General features: G+C 41.7%; 1 protein-coding gene across 1 annotated transcript in view; it reads right to left on the reverse strand.

Annotated features, from left to right (window-relative positions):
• Positions 1–407: 407 nt before the first annotated feature.
• Positions 408–25,356, reverse strand: part of LOC144507930 (protein lifeguard 1) — a 28,874-nt gene continuing 3,925 nt past the window's right edge. The window contains exons 3-10 of the mRNA XM_078235497.1: positions 24,995–25,073; positions 10,458–10,511; positions 10,286–10,376; positions 8,948–8,985; positions 8,760–8,847; positions 8,584–8,673; positions 3,629–3,676; positions 408–1,117 (exon numbers count right to left, since the gene is read on the reverse strand). Coding sequence (XP_078091623.1) covers positions 968–1,117; positions 3,629–3,676; positions 8,584–8,673; positions 8,760–8,847; positions 8,948–8,985; positions 10,286–10,376; positions 10,458–10,511; positions 24,995–25,073 — 638 coding nt within the window. The 3' untranslated portion in view covers positions 408–967. The remainder of the gene's footprint in view (positions 1,118–3,628; positions 3,677–8,583; positions 8,674–8,759; positions 8,848–8,947; positions 8,986–10,285; positions 10,377–10,457; positions 10,512–24,994; positions 25,074–25,356) is intronic.

Consider the following 25,356-nt stretch of genomic DNA (forward strand, 5'->3'; position numbering starts at 1 on the left):
CCGTTGCTCAAAGCCAAACAGTCAATGTTCTGAACTCACTTTGTAACCTCAGCCTGACTTTTTGTGTCAATGTTATCACGTTGCTATCACATCACAATTCACCTGCTATTGAACTATATACCAGGTCGATTTTCTGTTAACTGGTTATCTGTGTGGGAAAGCAAGATAAAATTAACAAGGATATTTTAGTCATGTTTGAAAGTAGCTACGATCAAGAATTGATTTATTATTGTCATATGTATTAGTATACAGTAAAAAGTATTGTTTCTAGAACGCTATAAAGACAAAGCATACCGTTCATAGAGAAGGAAAGTAGAGGGTGCAGAATGTGGTGTTACAGTCATACCTAAGGTGTAGAGAAAGATCTTGACGATCTTGGTGATATGGAGGCAAAATCAACTCCTAATACATTACAGATTGTTTATTTGGAAAATACTGCCAGACTTAGATATTTGAACTGAAGTAGATTTCTGATACACTACAATTTCACAGTTTATAAACCATAATATTCAGATATTTTAAATTTTCAAACATACTATTTTACAGGATTTACTGTCCATGACACAATTAGTAGTTGACATGCCGGAATAAACACTAACGTCATTCAGACAAATGAAACATTGATGAACTGATAGATCTCAGCTTGGCTTCTACCTTTTATATTCATTTCATTTCTCTCTCTTATTCTGGAAATTCCAGTAATGGTTCTGCATTGTCATAGGTTAATTAATGTTTTATGATGTACCATTTAAAACCGTTGCCCATGTCGACTGGTACTGTAAGAATAAAATCACATTTGTTTTCCAAGTTTAACTTTTTTTAATTCTTTTTTTCCATCACTTGATTTACCAGGTATTTGCTTTCTGAAAAATGTGCCTCTATAAAAAGTATCAGTTATAAATAACAACACACATTTGCAGAATTTACTGTTGATGTGATAGATGCTTAACACATTCCGTTTCTCTTCTTAACGGCTCAGACCAATAATTTGGAGTATGAAAAGGAAGAGATTCATGATGTCAAGGTAGAGATTCAATGCTGCAAAAATGTACTCCTCAGGGCTCAGACTGTATCTGTGTTTTCCTCCCAGCATTAATTGAGTGTCAAACACCAGGTACTAAAAAGGAAATACAAAAAAAGAGTTTATATCTGTAATTTAGTTTTTAAAGTTTATTTATTAGTGTCACAAGTAGGCTTACATTAACACTGCAATGAAGTTACTGTGAAAATCCCCGAGTTGCCGCACTCCGGCGCCTGTTCGGGTACACTGAGGGGGTATTTAGCAAGGCCAATGCACCTAACCAGCACATCTTTTGGACTGTGGGAGGAAACTGGAGCACCCGAAGGAAACCCACGCAGACACAGGGAGAACGTGCAGACTCCACCCAGACAGTGACCCAAGCCGGGAATCGAACTGTGGTCCCTATAGCACTGTGAAGCAGCAGTGCTAACCACTGTGCCACCGTACCGGTCAAAACATGTTAATTTGATAGGTTAAAAGAAGCTCAGCGGGAGTTCCATCAATCGACCATGGAATTAATGCAAGGGAACAATGGAATGTTCCTTTGATTTGATTTATTATTGTCACATGTATTGAGATACAGTGAAATGTATTGTTTCTTGCGCGCTATACAAAGTATACTAAAAAGGAAAGGAGAAGGTGCAGAATACAGTGTTACAGTCATAGTTAGGATGTAGAGGAATTTTAGCCCCTATGTGTTTTCTAAAATAATATACCATTAATGTGGCAACTTCTCAATTACTTTCAGAGTGCTGTGACCAACCCAAGTGTTATCCTACAGACAGCAGATGAATGGTCAGTTGGTCCCTTCTTTAATGATTTTAATTGAAGAAGGAATGCTTAAGCAGGAGGCTGGAAGAATTCTCTGCAGTTTTTCAAATAGTATCATGGGATCTGTAACATCCACTTGATGAAGCAAACAAATCAACAACTTTGAAAAGGTGACCTTGAATACAATGAGGGAAATGCCTATCTTTTCTGGAACTCAATGTTTGCATGCCTCCAATCAGGTTTCTTCCCTGACCAGTGCAACAAAACAGTCCTTATCAAATTGCAAACAAAATCCTGTTAAACTGTGACAAAGGTAAACCATCCTTCCTCTTCCTTCTCGGCCTTTGTGCCTTTGACACACCCTCCTCTTGCAATGCCATTCCACCATTGAGCAGCTGGGTTGGACTTGCCCAGTTCCATTCTCATCTAATTAATTATATTGAGAGAATTACCCGCAATGGCTTCACCTCCTGCTCTGGCAATGTTAAATTCTCCCTCAGTGTATCCGAACAGGTGCCAGAGTGTGGCAACTAGGGGATTTTCACAGTAGCTTCATTACAATGTGAATGTAAGCCTACTTGTGACACTAATAAATAAACTTTTACTTTACTTTTTTTTAATCTTTGGTATTTCCCCAAGAGTTTTCCTTGATCCTTCTCCCATTTTCCATTTACATGCTGCCCATTGTGACACCATTAGAAAATACATCTGTTTCCACATGTATGTTGATGACATCCCGCTCTCCCTCAGCACCACCTCTCTCGTTCCTCAGAGTGCTTGTCCAACATCCTCACTGACCCACATTGGCTCCTTGTTAAACAAATCCTCAATTCTAAAATTCTCATTCATGTTTCAATGGCCTTTTTACCCGGTCACACCCCGCCCTCTCCCCAAAATCTAAGCTCCATGAAGCCCACAACTTCCCCAGGTATTTGTGCTGCTCTTATTCTGTTTTCCTGGGCATTGCCAATTGGTAACTGTGCATTCAGCCCTAGCCGAAGCCCTAAGCTATGGAATTTCCTCTTTTCAGATACAAACCTGCTTGACCAAACATTTTGTCATTTGCCCTAATGGCGCACTGTGTGGTTTGGTGCCATATTTTATAGCGCCCCTGTGCTTGGGGACTTTTTATTATGCTAAAAACACTATTTAAATGCAAGTCATTGTTGACAAGCTAAGTTGGGAGAGTAGTGCTCAAGAAAATTCAATTAGGGCCATGTAGAATAGGTTCAATAAACATAATCCTAAATGGTTTAACCAGACAACACATGAAGAAATAAGGAAGATAAAGAAACTCTAATGACTCCTGTCGGGAGAGAGCGAGGGAAACTACAGGGAAGAATACAGGAGTTATGAATGAGGTGAATTAGCAACCAGAGGATGGTAACTAGAAATAAGCATAGTTAAAAAAACAGATGTAGCATTGCTCAGAGTAGAACATCCTGGCAACAATGATCTATCAACATCATTACAGAAATATTTCACCCCAGGCTGGATTCTCCAGCCTTAGTAAGAAGTTTAACAACACCAGGTTAAAGTCCAACAGGTTTATTTGGTAGCAAAAGCCACACCTGCAGCTGGGATTCTCCCATCCCACTTCAGTGAACAGAGATTTGGCTGAGTGCCAAATCCTCTATTTTCACTGACGGGGGGGGGCAAAGAAATTCTTTGTTTTCACTGGCGGGGGGGGTGGGGGTAAGAGTGTGTGTGTGTGTGTGGGGCCAGAAAATTCCAGCCAGCCCATGTCACAAGACAGAAGTCGCATTTATCGTATCCATTTATGAGGAAAATCTTCATGAAATATATGTGACTGTGACCAATGTGAAAAATACTTACAATAGAGAAGATCAACGTTCCTAAGCAGGCATAAACTATATGGAGCCACTGTAGGGAAAAATAAAACAATTTAAGTTCAAATTGATGGGCATTCTCTGATTATAATGATTCATTCCTCACTATGTTTTGATCAGTGTACTGCACAAATCCAATAACGGGGGTGGAATAACTTTGTACTACTAGTGTGGAACTTTGTCCACTGGCCTGCATAATGGTAAGTTTGGTTGCAGAGGTCAATGGAAATCTATGATGGAGAAAAAATGTCATCTGGGCTCAACTTCCTAACATGTATTCCTGGTTACAAATTTATCAGTTTTAAACGTTTGTGTTCTAGGTTTTTATTTACTGCCTTGATCAAATTTTGGTGTAGATCATAGAATCATACAGAGCAGAAGGAGACCATTTGGCCCATAGAGTCTGCACCGACCACAATCAGTTTCAGTTTTCAGATGTTTCAGAAGGAACAGGGAGGGAGGCAAAAGAGGTGGGGGAGTGGCACTGTTGATCAGAGATAGTGTCACGGCTGCAGAAAAGATGGACACCATGGAGGGATTGTTTACGGAGTCTCTGTGGGTGGAGGTTAGGCAATAAAGCTTGTGTAGCTTTTGCTATCAATGCTCTGTGGGTGGAGGTTAGGCAATAAAGCTTGTGTGGCTTTTGCTACCAAATAAACCTGTTGGACTTTAACCTGGTGTTGTTAAACTTCTTACTGTGGAGGTTAGGAACAGGAAGGGGTCAATAACTTTACTGGGTGTTTTCTATAGGCCGCCCAATAGTAACAGGGATGTTGAGGAGCAGATAGAGAAACAGATCCTGGAAAGGTGTAATAATAACAGAGTTGTTGTGATGGGAGATTTTAATTTCCCAAATATTGATTGGAATCTCCCTAGAGTGGTGTAGATGGGGAGGAGTTTGTCAGGTGTGTTCAGGAGGGTTTCTTGACACAGTATGTAGAGAAGCCTACAAGAGGAGAGGCTGTACTTGATTTGGTATTGGGAAATGAACCTGGTCAGGTGTCAGATCTCTCAGTGGGAGAGCATTTTGGAGATAGTGATCATAATTCTACCTCCTTTACAATAGCATTGGAGGGAGATAGGATCAGACAAGTTAGAAAAGTGTTTAATTGGAGTAAGAGGAATTATGAGGCTATCAAACAGGAAATTGGAGGCTTAAATTGGAAAGAGGTTTTCTCAGGGAAATGTACGGAAGAAATGTGGCAAATTTTCAGGGACTATTTGTCTGGAGTTCTGCATAGCAACGTTCCAATAAGACAGAGAAGTTATGGTAGGTTACAGGAACCGTGGTATACAAAGGCTGTAATGAATCTAGTCAAGAAGAAAAAAAAAGCTTACAAAAGGTTCAGGGAGCTAGGTAATGTTAGAGATCTAGAAGAGTATACAGCTAATAGGAAGGATCTTAAGAAGGAAATTAGGAGAGCCACAAGGGGTCATGAGAACGCCTTGGTAGGCAGGATTTAGGAAAACCCCAAGGCATTCTACAAGCATGTGAAGAGCAAGAGGATAAGATGTGAAAGAATAGGACCTGTCAAGTGTGACGGTGGGAAAGTTTGTATGGAACCGGAAGAAATAGCAGAGGTACTTAATGAATATTTTACTTCAGTATTCACTATGGAAAAGGATCTTGGTGGTTGTAGTGCAGACTTGCAGCGGACTGAAAAGCTTGAGCATGTAGATATTAAGAAAGAGGATGTGTTGGAGCTTTTGAAAGCATCAACTTAGATAAGTCGCCGGGACCGGATGAGATGTACCCCAGGCTACTATGGGAGGTGAGGGAGGAGATTGCTGAGCCTCTGGCGATGATCTTTGCATCGTCAATGGAGACGGGAGAGGTTCCGGAGGATTGGAGGATTGCGGATGTTGTTCCTTTATTCAAGAAAGGGAGTAGAGATAGCCCTGGAAATTATAGACCAGTGAGTCTAACCTCAGCGGTTGGTAAGTTGATGGAGAAGATCCTGAGAGGCAGGACTTATGAACATTTGGAGAGGTATAATATGATTAAGAATAGTCAGCATGGCTTTGTCAAAGGCAGATCATACCTTACGAGCCTGATTGAATTTATTGAGGATGTGACTAAACACATTGATAAAGGAAGAGCAGTAGATGTAGTATATATGGACTTCAGCAAGGCATTTGATAAGGTGCCCCATGCAAGGCTTATTGAGAACGTGAGGGGGCATGGGATCCAAGGGGACATTGCTTTGTGAATCCAGAACTGGCTTGCCCACAGAAGGCAAAGAGTGGTTATAGATGGGTCATATTCTGCATGGAGGTCAGTCACTAGTGGAGTGCCCCAGGGATCTGTTCTGGGACCCTTACTCTTTGTGATTTTTATAAATGACCTGGATGAGGAAGCGGAGGGATGGGTTGGTAAGTTTGCTGATGGCACAAAGGTTGGAGGTGTTGTGGATAGTGTGGAGGGATGTCAGAAGTTGCGGCGAGACATTAACAGGATGCAAGACTGGGCGGTGAAGTGGCAGATGGAGTTCAACCCAGATAAGTGTGAGGTGGTTCATTTTGGCAGGTCAAATAGGATAGCTGAATATAATAGTAATGGTAGGACTCTTGGCAGTGTGGAAGATCAGAAGATCTTGGGGTCCGAGTTCATAGGACGCTCAAAGCAGCTGTGCAGGTTGAGGCTGTGGTTAAGAAGGCATAAGGTGTACTGGCCTTCATCAATCGAGGAATTGAGTTTAGGAGTCATGAGATTATGTTGCAGCTATATAGGACCCTGGTCAGACCCCACTTGGAGTACTGTGTTCAGTTCTGGTCGCCTCATTACAGGAAGGATGTGGAAGTCATAGAAAGGGTGCAGAGGAGATTTACAAGGATGTTGCCTGGGTTGGGGAGCATGCCTTATGAGGGTAGGTTGAGTGAGCTCGGCCTTTTCTCCTTGGAGAGACGAAGGATGAGGGGTGACCTGATAGAGGTGTATAAGATGTTGAGAGGTATTGATCGAGTGGACACTCAGAGGCTTTTTCCTAGGGCTGAAATGGTTGCCACAAGAGGACACAGGTTTAAGGTGCTGGGGAGTAGGTACAGAGGAGATGTCAGGGGTAAGCTCTTCACTCAGAGGGTGGTGGGTGCGTGGAATGGGCTGCCAGCAATGGTGGTGGAGGCGGATTCGATGGGGTCTTTTAAGAGACTTTTAAATAAGTACATGGAACTTAGTAAGATAGAGGGTTATAGGTAAGCCTAGTAATCGCTAAGGTAGGGACATGTTCGGCACAACTTTGTGGGCTGAAGGGCCTGTATTGTGCTGTAGTTTTTCTGTTTCTATGCTTCTAATCCCACCCAAGCGCAATCCCCATAACCCTTTGCATTTACCCTAGTTAGTCCTCCTGACACTAAGGGGCAATTTAGCACGGCCAATTAACCTAACCCGCACATCTTTGGACTGTGGGAGGAAACCGGAGCACCCGGAGGAAACATTTGCAGACACAGGGAGAATGTGCAAACTCCACACAGACAGTGACCCAAGCCGGGAATCGAACCTGGGTCCCTGGCGCTATGAGGCAGCAGTGCTAACCGCTGTGCCACCGTGCCGCCCCATTACACATTATTGATTTCACAATAATTTAAAGGCTAAACATTTCCCTTTAGAATTTGTTCTCCAGTGATAAGTTCAGTTGAATGAGCCTAATTTCATTATTCTAACCCTGATGTTTGAGCACCATTGATTTTCTCTGGGTCCTTTTGAAGGTAGTCTAGCCATATTGTAATTAAAATTCTAAATACAGTCTTTCCAATTATTTCAATTGGACTAAAATGATCTATTTTACCATATAATCAATTATCTTAGATAGGCACTTAATAACCACACATTGATTAGATTTTTTTCATGGAATGTCCAATAACCAAACCCAAAACCAATTACTTTTGAGTCTTCTTTAATGGACAGTCAGCTATTCATCAGAGCCTGTTTTCTGTTCTGATGTACATTATAGTTACCATATAAAATCACTCTATGCTTCCATAGCATGCCTTCCTATTCAGTTTAGTTCACATTCCTTCAAACAGTCCCTAGAATAAGCTGGATATTTTATAGACCCACCTTCTTGTTAGGCCAGTCTTCTCCCAAACTGCGAACCACAGTCAGCAGAAGATTAAAGTACCACTCATTTTACTTTAATATCTTTAATTTAGTTTAAATGTTCTCCATTTCTCTTCTTTGAGAAAACGTTGAGGTGTTTTATAGAATACTTGTGTGGTCAAAATCCTTGGCAGGGAATGTGAGGACATGTGGAGGAAGGGATTAGGAAGCAAGCAGAGGGCAGAGTGGAATGGGAACAGGCGGGGATAAAGATAAATAATTTTAAGTTAAATGGGAGCAAACAAAAAATAATGTGAAGCAGAGGGAAATTAGTGCAAAAATCTAATGCAAAATAGGCATAATTTCAACATGACTGATTAAAGTATTTCCATTGAATTAAAGATTGGAATATGATTGGTCACTAGTGGCCATATATAATTGGATAATGTTTAAAGTTTATTCATTAGTGTCACAAGTAGGCTTACATTAACACTGCAATGAAGTTACTGTGAAAATCCCCAAGTCGCCATACTCTGGCGCCTGTTCGGGTACACTGAGGGAGAATTTAGCATGGCCAATGCACCTAACCAGCACGTTTTATGGACTGTGGGAGGAAACCAGAGCAATCCCACGCAGACACATGGGGAGAACGTACAGACTCCACACACTGACCCAAGCCGGGAATCAAACCCGAGTCCCTGGCACTGTGAGGCAGCAGTGCTAACCACTATGCCGCCATGTCGCCTTAGCATGGACCAATGAGAAATGTTTTTATCTTTCTACATTCATTCCTCCCAGACATTTGTCTTATTTACTCCTTTTCCAAGAAATGATCAAAGACATGATTTTGTATCTTCTAAAATTAAACTTCACGACGTAATCGCAAGGTTTATAGACGGACTTACAAATGATTGTATTATGGCACACAGAATTCCAAATGCCATTAAAACCAGTAGCGACACAAATAAAATTCCACTTCCCGTGGTGAAGTCCCACTGAAAGAAAAATGTTTTGAACTATTCAGATTCCAGCAATGAGCAAATTGGTACCAGAGAAGTTGCCGCAGTATTATAAACAGTACCTTGGTTTGCAGGGAAAATAGTGTTAGTCCAACTGACACAAATGTAGTAGCACCAACAGCCCACAGCACTGCATCAGCACCATAAAAACTAAGAAGCATTAAGGACAAAATGATTCAAGTTAAAATTGCAACCATGTGTTTGTTCAATATTGTGTAAAAGATGTAATTCAAGCAAAATAAAGACTTACACTGAAACAGCTCCCAATAACAAGCCTTCCAGAATAGTCTGCAGGTGAAAGGAAAATAATATAATGATCTCATTTACTGAAGAGTTCAGATCAAAATGTATGCTGTTTTTGTCTCCTGAGGGACAAAATGCCCAACAATATTATGAAAATTGAATCTGGCAACTTAATGCCAACTCGGTCAAACGATCAGCAGTTCTGTAAATTTGGACCACAACTTCCAGGAACTAGATAAGACGACTCAGCAGAATTTGAATGGCATGTACTAACTCATGACAAGGAAGCTCTTAAGTGAAGATATGAAAATGAGACAAAATGGAAGGTGGGAATTAGAGCAACCGAACTATGGTACATCACTAGAATAGTACCTTTTTGTAATTAATTTTGCTCATTTGCTCAGCGATTACCAACCTAGGCTGCAAATTAGCATTATCTGCTGTCCCTCAGGACTTTTTTTAACAGAGCAAAACATGCATGACAGTGATGTACTCAACTTGGCCCATCCATAGAAACACATGCCAATTGTTAGAGATGGATTGAACAGGCAGGTAGCTACAACTCAAACACCTTTAAAAAAATTATTTCACAAGATGTGGGCATCGCTGGCTAGGCCAGCATTTATCACCCATTACTAATTGCTCTCAAGAAGTTGCCTCTTGAACCACTGCTGTCCATGTGGTGTAAGTATATCCACAGTGTTGTTAGAGAGGGAGTTCCGGAATTTTGACCCATCGACAATGAAGGAACGGCGATATAATTCCAAATCATGATGGTGTGTGACCAGGAGAGAAACCTGCAGGTGGTGGTGTTACCATGTATCTACTGCCCTTGTCCTTCCAGGTGGTAGAGGTTGGGGATTTGGAAGGTGCTGTCGAAGGAGTCTTGTTGAGTTGCTGCAATATATCTTGTATATCGTATACACTACTGCCACTGTGCGTCAACGGTGAAGGGCATGAGTGTTTAGGTGGTAGATGGGTTCCAATAAAACAGGCTGTTTTGTGATGGATGATGTCAAGTTTCTTGAGTGTTGTTAGAGCCACACTCATCCAGACAAGTGAAGATTATTCCAACACACTCCTGACTTGAGCCTTGGAGGTGGTGGACAGGGTTTAAGGAGTCAGGAGGTGAGTTACGCTCTGCAGAATTCCCAGCCTGACTTGCTCTAGTATGCATAGTATTTATATGGTGAGTTTAGTTCCATTTCTGGTCACTGGTAACTGCCAGGATATTGATACTAGCCATATGGTTAGGAAGATGCTATATAATGGACTACAGGCTAAAGTAATATTTCACCAAATTCAATACTCAAAGTACTAATACTAATTTTGTGCAATAACTTACAAATAAGAAAAGAAGCATGAAGTTCCATGGAGCTTTGCGTCGGAAACCGTCACAGCAAGACAAGATAATGATTAAGATGAAGAGGGCAGGACTGCAACAGAGAGAAGGGCTTTTTTAGAGATATAGAAAATAAGCAACAAAGTAACTAACAGAACTTGTTAAAGATACTTACAACAAAGCGTATGTAAACCAGTATGTTCTTACTGCCCATTCATTCAAAGCTTTCCTAGTAAGTAAACAAGGAGATATTTAATGAATAGATTGTTTTTTTCATGAAGTGTGTGCTGCAAATATGATTATTTATTAGAAATATTTAATGCAATAGCAGGAGCAACCCTCAACACAGAAACCAAAAGTGAAATAGAAACATTTCAGGTTACACAGCAGCTGTGGAGAGAACACACAAGTTAATGTTTCAGCTATGGATCAAAGAACAAAGAATAAAGAAAAAAATACAGCACAAGAACAAGCCCTTCGGCCCTCCAAGCCTGCACTGACCATGCTGCCCGACTGAACTAAAACCTTCTACCCTTCCAGGGACCATATCCCTCTATTCCCATCCTATTCATGTATTTGTCAAGATGCCCCTCTTTATCATTCTTTTAGAAAGGAAAAGAACAACAAGAGGGATAAAGCAAGCATACATACACATGAGAAAATAAATAGAATAACCTGTAAATGGCTTAACTGCTGAATGAGAGGGTTAAATAGCAGAAGTGATACTTTCATGAGGCAGCAGGAATGGTGAAAAACCAAGGAAATAAAAAAATACACAGAAAGTATGTGAACAGCTGAAAGAGGTTGTGAATGATTAGGGAGGAGGAGAGAAATGAAAGAATGGCAAAGAGGAACAATGTGTCCAAAAATGGAATGTTTTCTCACTGCAAGCACACATTTCCATCTACGATGCTGGGATTTCTTGAATTAGAGCAGAATTCTACAGGTGGCAGGCATTCGAACCCACCAGAATCTTAGATAAGGTCCTCTGTCTACAGATATCTTCACCTAGCATGCACGCGCATATACACACACTCACATTTCCAGTAGTGGTCCGTGTGATAAATACCCTAAGATTTTCCTAAAACGTGTCTTTAAAGTTGTGGTGAACCATAGATGGTTATCACTATGGGTACTTGTACATATGTTACTCTTGTTACTGTTGGGGTTAGGGTTGGGGTGTTCCAGCTGTTGGTATTGTTCTGTGGTACACTCCGGTTGGCTCCGCCTACCTATAGGAGTATAAAGGTCACTGCACTGCCTAGTGACCCTTTAGTCTGGGATTGTATTGTTAAGCAGTATGCTCCATTCTTGTTACTAATAAAAGCCTTTGTTTCCCGGGTACGATCCAGCCTCCCGAGTGAATTAATCGCGCATCAAAAGTGGAGTGAGTAATCAGACTGAATGCTGCGAAAGGAAAGGTTAGTGCAAGTTAATCCACAAGGCTCAAAGAAAATATTCCATACCAAGAATGGAAAGGCAGCCATGAAGACCGCAGGCCCAGCAATGGCTTGTTAATGGATCATAACCACGCCATAGCTTATCTGTGTGATAGTCTTTGTGAGCAAAGACCTGAGATATTAGGGATAAGTTAATGGCCCACCACTATGTACTGGTGCTTTGTTGATTTGGATATCACCTGGGTACCTGGCTGCGTGAGGCAATCAACATCATAAAGGCTAACATTTTCTAACATAACAGAATCCCTACAGTACGGAAGGAGGTCATTTGGCCCATTGAGTCTGTACCAACCATAATCCCACCCAGACCCTATTCCCGTAACCCCGCACGTTTACCCTGCTAATCCCCCTGACACTTGGGTCAATTTTGCATGGCCGATCAACCTAACCTGCACATCTTTGGACTATGGAAGGAAACCGGAGCACCTGGTGGAAATCCACGCAGGAGAAAGTGCAAACTCCACACAGACAGTGACCCAAGCTGGAAGTGAACCTGGGTTCCTGGCGCTGTGGGGCAGTAGTGCTAACCATTGTGCCACTGTGCCGCCATGTACATACGTACCATTCATTTGTCAATAGCACTGAGGTGACTGCTTTGGAAATTAAGGACATAGAAGGTATTGTTTTTGACACCAAATTCCTTCATCTTAAGTCCTTATTAATTTAGATCTAGTTTTTTGAGCAGTGCATGTAGAAAGGAATGTAGGAATTTGCTGCCTAATATATGAAAAATGGTTACTCTGAAATTAGTGGAAAGGAGTGCAGTTTTGAGAGAAAGAAAGATAATGAAGGTCAAGATTATGTGACTATAACTGTATCATACTGAAACAAATATTTTAAGACAGTTGGTCCAGATACAGGTAACAATGTCAAAGTCAACCTCAGCATTTTTGGCTTAAAATTTGTAATTTTTCATGTACTTCATGTAAAGGTCAACCCCAGATTTTCAGGGACCAAAACCCAAATATTTCAGAAGCCAAGTATTATCCTGGACAAGTTAATGATTCAACTTCATTGGAAATGTATAAATATTGATGAGAATGAGTACGAGTAAATAAATGCTTCAAATGTTAATGTTTAAATTTTGTTTTTATTTATTCAAATTATTAAACTTTTCAGATTTTAATTTATATTAATTCTTTAGTATTGCTGGTTTTTATTTTATTCCATTGCAACTGCCTGTTTGGGATTCCTCTTGACACCTGGAGGCGACTCAATGTGGCTCCAACAACGAGAAAGGTTTATTAAACTATAATAGCTATTTAACAATTAAGGGGCTGACAGAACAGACCTACTCTCTTCTCCACCGTCCCCCGGCTCGAACTGAGGTCCTCCCAGTCCCAGGACTCGCACTCTTGCTCACTATTGGTTTGGCTTCCTGATCTGGTCTGGTCTGATATCATGGCCCTCATAGTATTGCCTTATTAAAGGGGCCACGTTACCACAACACCAATTCAAGCATACATGTCAACCCCTCAAAAAGATGACCAATGTAAAATTCATGATGTTTGGACTAATTGGTCTTAAAAATTTCTCTTACATGAGAATATATGTGGTGGAATTCTCCCAAAAAAATCGAAGTGCCAAATTTTGTGTAAAAACTGGAGTAAACCCGCTGCTTTTTTCAGCGGGATTTTCAAAATGAATCTCCCACATTCTGTACATCACAGAGAGCTCTAGCATGAATCATACTGAAAATCAGTGTGTGGGGCCTATTCCCACTGAAGAGGTACATGTGCCAATCTGTCAGCACCGAGACTAGCGCATGCGCAGTAGCCCTGCACTGCTGATCTCCAGGGGAGAGATGCTAGTGGGCCTGGAGACTTCAGTCCCGCTAATGATATGCTGATACTTATTTAAATAATTTATTCAGCCCCACGCCAATTTCTGACACGGAGCTGACAACGCCGGAAATCCGGTGGCTGGAGACAGTGAAGGCCGTGGTGCCCAGTGTGAAGCCCATTACATGGCCTCCACGTATGTCTCCCAGCCTGATGCACTGCTAGAGAAGCACAGCGGGCTGGGAGAATCACCCCCATGGTGTCACTAACTCCAAGGAACTGACCATCTGATAAACTGCAAATGATTCCTCGACAAGAAATGAAAGTGAAAGGGTTAAGGATGCAACTGCTTTCCTTGATGAATACCTTGTCTGGTTATTGATCCTAGTTTTCTTATGAGCCACTATAATAGTGAGCAAGGCTGGAGTTTTATGCTCCCCCCAGCGGGTTCTGAGGCTGAGTGGGGAACTTAAAACAGCCTGGATGGGATTCCCTCCAGGATCCTGCCCGTCCCAACTTGGATGTGATTTTATGGTGGGCGGAGAGGGCTTTGGACACAAAGCCCACCCATGCCCCAATTAAGGCTGATAAGTGGCCACTTAAGGGCCTGCTTCCGTCCAGTCTCAATATTTAGGCTGGTGGGTGCCCGATTATTTCGGGTGGAAAACAGAAAAAGTTTCAACCTTGACTCTCAATCCTTCCGGTTTCTCCCGATCTACTCTGTCTAGGCCCCTCAGGATTTTGAATAGCTATCAAATCCCCTCTTAATCTTCTGAACTCTGAGGAGAACAGCTTCTCCAACCTGTTTACATGACTAAAGTTTATCATCCCTGGAACCATTATTATGAATCTTTTCTGCACACTCTCTAATATCATCACATCCTTCCTAATTGGATCTAATGCTCCAGTTGAGGCAGAACCAGAGTTCTTTAAAGGTCTACTATAATTTTCTTGTTTTTCTACTCTATGCCTCCATTTATAGAGCCAGAGCCCACCTTATTCATCACTTTCTCAACCTGCTCTGTCACCTTTAATGATTTGTCTACAGTACTTATACCCCAGGTCCCTCTGCTCCTGCACCATCATTAGAACTGTACAGTTTATTTTATAATCCTTCTCCCTGTTCATCCTACCAAACTGAATCACTTCATAATTCTCTACATTCACTTTCACCTGCCACATGTCCACCTGTTCTGCCTGTCTACGTTCTTTTGAAGTCTATCACTATCCTTCACAAAACTTCCACTGACCACTGCAAATGGTGAAATTGTGTTCTCACATTCAAATCTAGGCCATTGATAAAGATCAGGAAAAGTAGTGGTCCTGGTACCAACCCCTGCAGATCCCCGCTATATGCCTTCCTTCCGTCCAAAAAGTAACCATTCACCACTATAGAACTGGCATTGCCTCACATTAACCACAATGTAAATTTAAGGCAGAGTAATACAATAGATTTGAAGATTAGATTATAATGTGGGATGTTTATACCTATGATTATGAAACCACAAGGAGTAACATAATTAACAGTAGGCAAGTTAGTTTAGAGATAATGAGAAAATGGCTGAAGGAAGCTACCTAAATGTTACTAGGCACCGAGGAATGCGCCCTTGTTAGTTACGGATTTAAAAGGTTCCAACTGTTCCTTCCCAGCTTCCTACTAGAAGCAAGCCAGGGAGACAAAGAAAGGTGAGGTGAGATAAATGGGTTATTACATGGGATAAGAATGGGAATATCCAGATAAAGGGGATGAAGTTTGAACTTCAGACCCCAAGACCTCAGTATTTTCTAGGAGATGGTGAATGTTGGCCATCTTTCTCTTAGGATTCACACCTAGAAGCCGACCTGATTGATAGGAATGTCTCTCTGTTGGACGGCACATCTTCAGAAGGGGCCGCAGCATAAAAGTATGAAAGTACTTTCTGCTGGTTAGAGATTGGGATGTGGGTGAGATGGTACCGAGAATCTTGCAGTATCAAGGGGACAGATTGCGGACAGAGAGGGTGGGTTGGTGATTATAAAGTTTATTTTATTCGTGTCACAAGTAGGCTTACATTAACACTGCAATGAAGCTACTATGAAATTCCCCTAGTCGCCACACTCCAGCGCCTGTTTGGATACGCTGAGGGAGAATTTAGCATGGCCAATTATAGGATCTATTTTCTTCTTCAGAATAAACTTGAGCAAGACTGGTTCGAAGTGGAAATTTCTTTATTAAGCGTCCTTTATAATTAGCATTTTACAGAAAGCAAAAGAGATTAATTTTACTGGTGAAAGAGAGAGACAAACAGAGAAAGCAGCAAAAGCCAGCCACCATTGTGCTGGTCAAAAAACTCAAAACATAGTCTGGATTGAACGAACTAAACATCGTTCTGTGTCTACAAGAAAACTGAATACTTATCTTGTGTTATTAAAGAGCTGGGTACAAGCAGTCTCTAGCTGCATAAACAATTGGCATCTGTGGCCATGGAAGCTTCTGTTTACCTTATGAGAAAGCCCGTTTGCCTTACATTCTACTTTCAGAGAGTGGAGCCAAGTTTCCAGGCTGGACCCAGAATTCCAAGCTAAGTTTTAAAATGTGGCCAAATTAGACTAAGTTAGCTTAAAGCATAGCACAATTAGCTACATTAGACAGAAATACCCTAAAGTGAAGGCCCTTAACTGGGCAAACCATAGAACCATAGAATCATAGAAAATTACAGCTCAGAAACAGGCCTTTTGGCCCTTCTTGTCTGTGCCGAACCATTTTATGCCTAGTCCCACTGATCTGCACTTGGACCATATCCCTCCACACCCCTCTCATCCATGAATCCGTCCAAGTTTTTCTTAAATGTTAAAAGTGACCCCGCATTTACCACTTTATCCGGCAGCTCATTCCACACTCCCACCACTCTCTGCGTGAAGAAGCCCCCCCTAATATTCCCTTTAAACTTTTCTCCTTTCACCCTTAACCCATGCCCTCTGGTTTTTTTCTCCCCTCGCCTCAGCGGAAAAAGCCTGCTTGCATTCACTCTATCTATACCCATCAAAATCTTATACACCTCTATCAAATCTCCCCTCTATCTTCTACGCTCCAGGGAATAAAGTCCCAACCTATTCAATCTCTCTCTGTAACTCAGCTTCTCAAGTCCCGGCAACATCCTTGTGAACCTTCTCTGCACTCTTTCAATCTTATTTACATCCTTCCTGTAACTAGGTGACCAAAACTGTACACAATACTCCAAATTCGGCCTCATCAATGCCTTATATAACCTTGATGTGGAGATGCCGGCGTTGGACTGGGGTAAACACAGTAAGAAGTTTAACAACACCAGGTTAAAGTCCAACAGGTTTATTTGGTAGCAAAAGCCACACAAGCTTTCGAGGCTCTGAGCCCCTTCTTCAGGTCAGGCGAGGGGAGAAAAAAACCAGAGGGCATGGGTTAAGGGTGAAAGGAGAAAAGTTTAAAGGGAATATTAGGGGGGGCTTCTTCACGCAGAGAGTGGTGGGAGTGTGGAATGAGCTGCCGGATAAAGTGGTAAATGCGGGGTCACTTTTAACATTTAAGAAAAACTTGGACGGATTCATGGATGAGAGGGGTGTGGAGGGATATGGTCCAAGTGCAGATCAGTGGGACTAGGCATAAAATGGTTCGGCACAGACAAGAAGGGCCAAAAGGCCTGTTTCTGAGCTGAAGAAGGGGCTCAGAGCCTCGAAAGCTTGTGTGGCTTTTGCTACCAAATAAACCTGTTGGACTTTAACCTGGTGTTGTTAAACTTCTTATTATATAACCTTACCATAACACTCCAACTTTTATACTCGATACTCCGATTTATAAAGGCCAATGTACCAAAGGCACTCTTTACGACCCTATCCACCTGTGACGTCACTTTTAGGGAACTCTGAACCTGTATTCCCAGATCCCTCTGTTCAACTGCACTCTTCAGAGTCCTACCATTTACCCTGTACGTTCTTCTTTGGTTTGTCCTTCCAAAGTGCAATATCTCACACTTGTCTGCGTTAAATTCCATTTGCCATTTTTCAGCCCATTTTTCTAGTTGGTCCAAATCCCTCTGCAAGCTTTGAAAACCTTCCTCACTGTCCACTACACCTCCAATCTTTGTATCATCAGCAAACTTGCTGATCCAATTTACCACATTATCATCCAGATCATTGATATAGATGACAGTTTATAGTTCAATCCCACACCAATGCACCTAACCTGCACATCTTTCAGCTTGTGGGAGGAAACCGGAGCACCGGGAGGAAACCCACGAAGACATGCGGAGAACGTGCAGAATCCACACAGACAGTGACCCAAGCCAGGAAATGAATCCAGGTCCCTGGTGCTGTGAGGCAGCATTGCTAACCATTGTGCCACCATGCCACCCCGTTACAAATAATGGAGTTCTGATCATGGAATAGGGACGGTTCCACTCTCAGGAAGAGAAGCAGCTTAGCTTGGCATTATGGAAAGTATTCCTTCCCTTCCTGGCCCACAAGCAGCACTGGAAAAGGCCACACAGCATTCTTTACCTTCCAGGAAACCTGACTGGTCAGGATTGAATTTTAAATGGTGACAAAATCTGAGATATGCGACCTCATTAAGATATTTAAATGAATAACCCACCTTCTCGGAGGGTGCTGGATCACATGCAACCCATTCCTCCCCTTGCTGCCACTGTTACAACCAAATGTGGGCAGATTTGAGGCTGGCACCACTGCTGCTCACAATTTATCATTTTTACAATCTCTAAATTTGCGGATGACACCAAATTGGGAAGGGATAGTCAATACTGAGGATGACTGCAACAAATCACAGGAGGACATTAATAAGTTTGCAGAATGGATAAATAATAAGCTATGATGTTCAACACCAATAGATGTGAGGTGGTGCATTTTGGTAGGAAAAATAGGGAGGTCACTTGTTACTTGGAAGGTCTAGGTGGGGTAGAGGAACATAGGGATCTTGGAGTATAAATATGTCAATCACTAAAAGCTGAAGTATAGGTTAGCAAAGCCAGAAATAAAAGAAAGAAAACAAAGAACAAAGAAAACTACAGCAGAGGAACAGGCCCATCGGCCCTCCAAGCCTGTGCCGATTATGATGCCCTAACTAAACTAAAAAAAACCTTCTGCCATTACTCAGTCCATATCCCTCTGTTCCCTCCCTATTCATGTACCCATCCAGATACCTCTTAAATGTAGCTAATGTGCCTGCTTCCACCACCTCCTCTGGCAGCACGTTTCAGGCATCCACCACTCTCTGCGTGAAAAAGTTCCCCCGTACATCTCCCTTAAACTTTCCCCCTCTCACACATTCATTTGAATTTACCTCCAGACAACCACAAACTCTCTTCTGGTTTTTCTGTCTGGGCAAAGTGAAGTTGTTTAATTTTCATGATTTACATTATCTACTCCTTAAAACAGTAACTATATCACCTCTCTGCCTTCTCTATTCCCCCTTTTCTATGAAAACAATTAATATACATACTTGCTCCTCATAATCTAATCCATCCATCCCCTTAATTATTCCATTTCTTTCCTCTGGCGTAGCTTTCAATCGTTGCAATATCATCTTCAAACTGAGATAATCAGAACGGTACACAGTGCAGTCACACCAATGCTTTATAAAGTCACAGCATTACCTTACTATTTTGCCTCAATATTGAACTATTAATAAAGCCCAGCTATGGATTTGGTATCCCCACTGCTGCTGAGTATTGTGATAGTTTCAACTTATTGTCAATCAAGACCTCCAAATCTCCTCCATTTTCCATGCACATTATTTTATTTTCATTAAAGTAATAAACCCTTGCTGTTTTTTTTGTCTGGGTGGTATAGTGGCACAGTGGTTGGCACTGCTGCCTTACAGCATCAGGGACCTGTGTTCAATTCCGGTCTCTGGTCACTGTGTGGAGTTTGCACATTCTCCCCATGTCTGAGTGTGTTTCCTCTGGGTGCTCCGGTTTCCTCCACAGTCCAAAGTTGTGCGGGTTAGGTTGATTGGCCATGCTAAATTGATCTTAGTGTTAGGGGGATTAACAGGGTAAATATGCGGGGTTACGGGAAAAGGGCCTGGGTGGGAGTGTGGTCAGTGCAGACTCAATGGGCTGAGTGGTCTCCTTCTGCACTGTAGGGATTCTATGATTCTATGATTGTGAAGTAGTTTGTATTCATCTACATTGAAATTCATCTGCCACCTGTTCACTTAATTCCCAAATATATTCCAAACTGATTGCAATTTATCTCATTACTTCATGTTTTACACAGATGCAGTCATGACTAAATCTTTTTGGCAAACTGTCCAACAGGACCCTATCATTGAATAATAGTTAATTACCAAAATCCAACTGATAAAGGGTTATCTAGGGAGTGCCCTGCTTGCATGACAAATTGCTGCTCACTGATTAGCAAAGCCAATATACAAGGCTACTTTTATTTTCTTCCTCTAATAAGCACTGTCCCTGGTGTCAGATTCCTGTGAGCCATAGAACAGTGTAATCAATGTCACTAAAGGGGAAATGGACGCCTGCAAGGATTTCATCGCTGTCAATACATCCTTCACACTTTGAACTTAAATGTTTCCCAGCTGTATACTAGTCTTCTGATCAGAAGATCGTCTAGTCATTCATTTATTCTCATTCTTTTTCCTTTTTGTTTGTATAAGTAAATAATCCAGTTACATTACAACACTGAATCTGCTACTAAAGTACTTCACACTGAAATGTCCACTCATCATGAAAAGCATTGTACAAAATGCAAATCTTATTTTTTTTCTATCTTTAAAGTTTATGTAGTTTGTTCATGTTAACATCATTTTAATTCATCTAATCAGTCAATTGTCACAGGTGCAAAGGGAAGTTTACACGTAGACTATGCTTATCAACATACCATTCACCTGTCATATTTGAAGAGTTTCCAGGTACCACAGAAATCTTGTTTATGAAGGCAAACCACACTTGAAATTTGGTCTGCACAGGAATGATAACGGTGATGCAATTCGAGGAGCCCATAAAATGTCAGATAAAATTTGTGGTTTTATATCTAGAAGCATAGGTTACAAAAGCAAGGGGATAAAATGGAAGTCCTACAAGGCCTTAGGCCACACTTGGAGTACATATGAAGGTATGGAATTCTGGGAGAGAGACTGTGAGGTTCTTGGGCAAATTAACATAGGGAAGGACAAGGTATTGGAGGTGTTGGCAGCCTTAAAAGTGGATAAATATCCAGGTCCAGATTAATTGTGCCCTAGGCTGCTGTGGGAGACAATGGAGGAGATTACAGGGGCTCAGACCCAAATTTTCAATTCCTCTCTGGTCACGGGGGAGGTGTGAGATGACTGGAGAACAGTTAATGTGGTTCTGTGATTTAAGGAGAATTGTAGAGATAAACCAGGCAACTACAGACCAGTGAGTCTCACATCAGTGGTAGGGAAACCATTAGATAAACTTCTGAAGCAAAGCACCTATCTCCACTTGGAGAGGCAAGGCTTGACCAGGGATAGTCAGCATGACTTTGTCAGAGGGAGATGCCCAACAAATTTGATTGAATTTTTTGAGGAAGTGACCAGGTGTGCAGATGAAGATGGTGCAGTTGATGTATATTATATGGATTAAAGCAAAGCCTTTGACAAGATATGGGAGACTTGTAAAGAAGGTAAATGCACATGGGATATAGGGTAATTTGATAAAGTGGATTCAAAATTGGCTCAGTTGTAGGAGACAGAGGGTGATGACAGGTGACTGGAAGCCAGTGTCCAGTAGCTTACCACAGGGATCTGTGTTAGGTCCCCTATTATTTGTCATTTATATAAATGACATAGATGACCACGTGCGGGGTAGGATTAGTAAGTTTGTGGATGACACAAAGATTGGCTGGGTAGTTAACAGTGAGGCTGAATGTGTTGGGCTACAAGAAGATATAGATGGAATGGTCAAATGGGCAGATAAGTGGCAGATGGAATTTAACCCTGAAAAGTTTTGGAAGGAGTAATTTAACAAGGAAGTAGTCAATGAATGGCAGGATACTAGGAAGTTCTGTGGAACAATGGGACCTTGGCGTGTTTGTCCACAGATCTCTGAAAGCGGAAGGGCATGTTAGTAGGATGGTGAAAATGGCATATGGGACACTTGCCGTTTATCAATCGAGGCATAGATTACAAAAGCAGGGAAGACATGTTGGAGTTCTATAGAACTTTGGTGAGGCCACAGCTGGAATACAGTGACACATGCTCTTCCGCTTTCAGAGATCTGTATACATACGGGTGTGTGTATAGTTGTATGTGTATATATGGTTGTGACATTTTAGGAACCCATCAAGTGAAAAAAAAGTAACAACAATGGAAAGTGTAATATTGATTTATTAGATGCTGAAAGAGAGACTTGAGCACTTAAAACTTCTCAAGTTAGGGCTTCTTTTAACCAAAGTCAACAATGTTCAGGGTTAACCTAGAATCTAACCCTAAAACTGGGCCTCACTCTGAACCTAAACCAAAACCCAACTCCAGCCCCAAATCTAAATCTCATCCAAATTTGAAACCACAATCTTCCACTAACCCTAACCCTCAATCTAATCCAACATATGACCTTTGATCTTAAGTCATTCTTCTGTTGGAAAGGTCAGCTCAATAGTGAAACTGAGGAAAGGAAAGATTTGCATTCACTGCAGCCACTAATTTCTTTTAAAGTGCACAGGCCCCTAAACCTTTTTTGTGTGGCTGGGCAAGCACAATAACTTTAAGCAGTCAGCTTGGGTACATTTGGATTGCTGTGCTTGGCCACGTAGCTGCGGAGCTTAGAAGGAACATTCTCTACGTTTCTATAGTCCCTTTCACAACTACAGGATGTCCCAAATCACCTTGCAGTCAATGTAGCACTTTTAAAGTGTAGTCACTGTTGTAATGGAGAAGATGCAAGTCAGTTTGCACACAAAAATGTGATAATAACTAATTCATCTATCTTTTCTGTTGTTGAATGAGGGATGACTCTCGGCTAGGACACCAACCATCTGATTCAGAGGCAGGAGTGTTAACCACTAACCCAGCTGGAATCAGATGTAACGGTATTACAATTAAATAAAGGTAACCACAAAGACATGAGGGAGGAGCTGGCCAGAGTTGATTGGAAAGGGAGCCTAGCAGGGAAGACAGTGGAACAGCAATGGCAGGAGTTTTTGGGGGTTATTCAGGAGGCACAACAGAAATTCACCCCAAGGAGGTGGAAACATGCTAAGGGGAGGACGAGGCATCCATGGCTGATGAGGGAAGTTAAGGACAGCATAAAAACAAAAGATAAAACATACAAAGTGGCGAGGATTAGTGGGAAGCCAGAGGATTGGGAAGTCTTTAAAAGCGAGCAGAGGACAACTAAAAAAGCAATAAGAGGGGAGAAGATGACATATGAGTGTAAGCTAACTAGTAATAAAAAAGAAGATAGGAAGAGTTTTTTTCAATATATAAAAGGTAAGAGAGAGGCAAAAATAGACATTGGACCACTGAAAAATGAGGCTGGAGAAGTAATAATAGGAAACAAAGCAATCGCACAGGAACTGAATAGTTACATTGCATCAGTCTTCACGGTGGAAGACACCAGTGGGATGCCAGAGCTCCAGTAGAATCAGGGGGCACAGGTGAGTGTAATGGCCATCACTAAGGAGAAGGTTCTGGGGAAACTGAAAGAGCTGAAGGTGATAAATAACCTGGACCAGATGGACTGCACCACAGGGTTCTAAAACAGATAGCTGAGGAAACTGTGGAGGCATTGGTGGCGATCTTTCAGCAATCGCTGGAGGCAGGGAGGGTCCTAGAGGACTGGAAAGTAGCTAATGTAACACTGCTGTTTAAGAAGGGAGGGAGGCAGTAGATGGGAAATTATAGGCTGGTTAGCTGACTTCGGTCATTGGCAAGGTTTTAGAGTCCATTCTTAAAGATGAGATCGCGGAGTACTTGGAAGTACATGGTAAAATAGGATTGAGTCAGCATGGCTTCATCAAGGGGAGGTCATGTCTGACAAATCTGTTAGTGTTCTTTGAGGAGGTAACAAGGAAGCTAGATAAAGGAGAACCAGTGGACATCATTTATTTAGATTTCCAGAAGGCCTTTGACAAGGTGCCGCATAGGAGACTTTTAAATAAGTTAAGAGCCATGGTGTTAAGGATAAGATCCTGGCATGGATAGAGGATTGGCTGACTGACAGAAGGCAGAGGGTCAGGATGAAGGGGTCTTTTTCAGGATGGCAGCAGGTGACAAGTGGTGTGCCTCAGGGGTCGGTGCTGAGACCACAACTTTTCACAATATACATTAACGATTTGGAAGAAGGAACTGAAGGCACTGTTGCTAAATTTGCAGATGATACAAAGATATGTAGAGGGACATGTAGTATTGAGGAAACAGGGGGGCTGCAGAAGGACTTGGACAGGTTAGGAGAGTGGGCAAAGAAGTGGAAGATGGAATATAATGTGGAAAAGTGTGAGGTTATGCACTTTGGAAGGAGGAATGGAGGCATAGACTATTTTCTAAATGGGGAAATGCTTAGGAAATCAGAAGCACAAAGGGACTTAAGATTCTATTAAGGTTAACGTGCAAGTTCAGTCAGCAGTTAGGAAGGCAAATGCAATGTTAGCATTCATGTTGAGAGGGCTAGAATACAAGAGCAGGGATGTACTTCCGAGGCTACATAAGGCTCTGGTCAGACCCCATTTAGAGCATTGTGAGCAGTTTTGGCCCCGTATCTAAGGAAGGATGTGCTGGTCTTGGACAGGGTCCAAAGGAAGTTCACAAGAATGATCCCTGGATGAAGTTGCATGTTAACAGTTCATTTTTTTCTGCCTCTAATCCCTCGGGGCAAGGAAGGCAATTTCAATATTCTCACTACGGCTGAAATCAAATAACTCAGCACAGATCTGGGAACAAACCCATCAAATACCTCGGGAGGGATAGATATTCTCTGTTGGAGGTTTATTTTTGGAATTGATTTGTCTGAAGGCTATTTTTATCAGCTGCATGAATTGGCTTTAGCAGGTTTTCTGATGCAGACATTTCTACCACCATTGATCTCTCTTGGTTCAAGGGCAGGAGCAGGGGGAAGGCAGGGAAATTGGACAGGTATCCCAGGCTGCACATTGCTGCCATTAATAACATGCAGTATGAGTCCAGCAGTCTAATTCCTGTGCGAGGAGAGAGAGAAAAATTAAGCAGGGAATGGGTTGAATCGATCGTAGGTCTCCAGGATTTCCTTTGATCACCCATTATATACCTTGAGTGTGAGAAGCGGAGGAAAATGTGAAAGAAAATCCAGGCAAGTATCTCTTACAATGAATGTTGCTGTGGAGCCGTTGTTGTCAAACAGTTTCATAACTACATGAAGAACAGACCATTTATAGGGCAACACAATATCAACTCTTCTGTAGTTAAATTATTCTTGACCAAATTGTAAAGGTGATATTATAGCCCAACTGACACATTGAAATATCTGTGAATAAAAAATAAAACTTACCAATAAAGAAACATGCAGATTATTCCTACGGTGACTAACAATTGAACCATTAAAGTGAGATACACTTTCCTAATGAAAGCTGTGAAAAGAGTAAAGGAAACATATATGTATTAGACTTTGTCAGAAAGAATCAAAGCTCTTACTAAACATCACTTTTTTAAAGTTCTTCAATTTTCCTTTCAACCTCACAACTCTGTGTCACAGATCCTCTTTGATCTTCCTGCAACCATGGACATGAACCTATCATTGTGTACAGTTTTGGTCACCTAGTTACAGGAAGGATGTAAATAAGATTGAAAGAGTGCAGAGAAGGTTCACAAGGATGTTGCCGGGACTTGAGAAGCTGAGTTACAGAGAGAGAT

Source organism: Mustelus asterias, chromosome 2 (assembly GCF_964213995.1).
Source record: "Mustelus asterias chromosome 2, sMusAst1.hap1.1, whole genome shotgun sequence".
In the NCBI taxonomy this organism is placed as follows: Eukaryota; Metazoa; Chordata; class Chondrichthyes; order Carcharhiniformes; family Triakidae; genus Mustelus; species Mustelus asterias.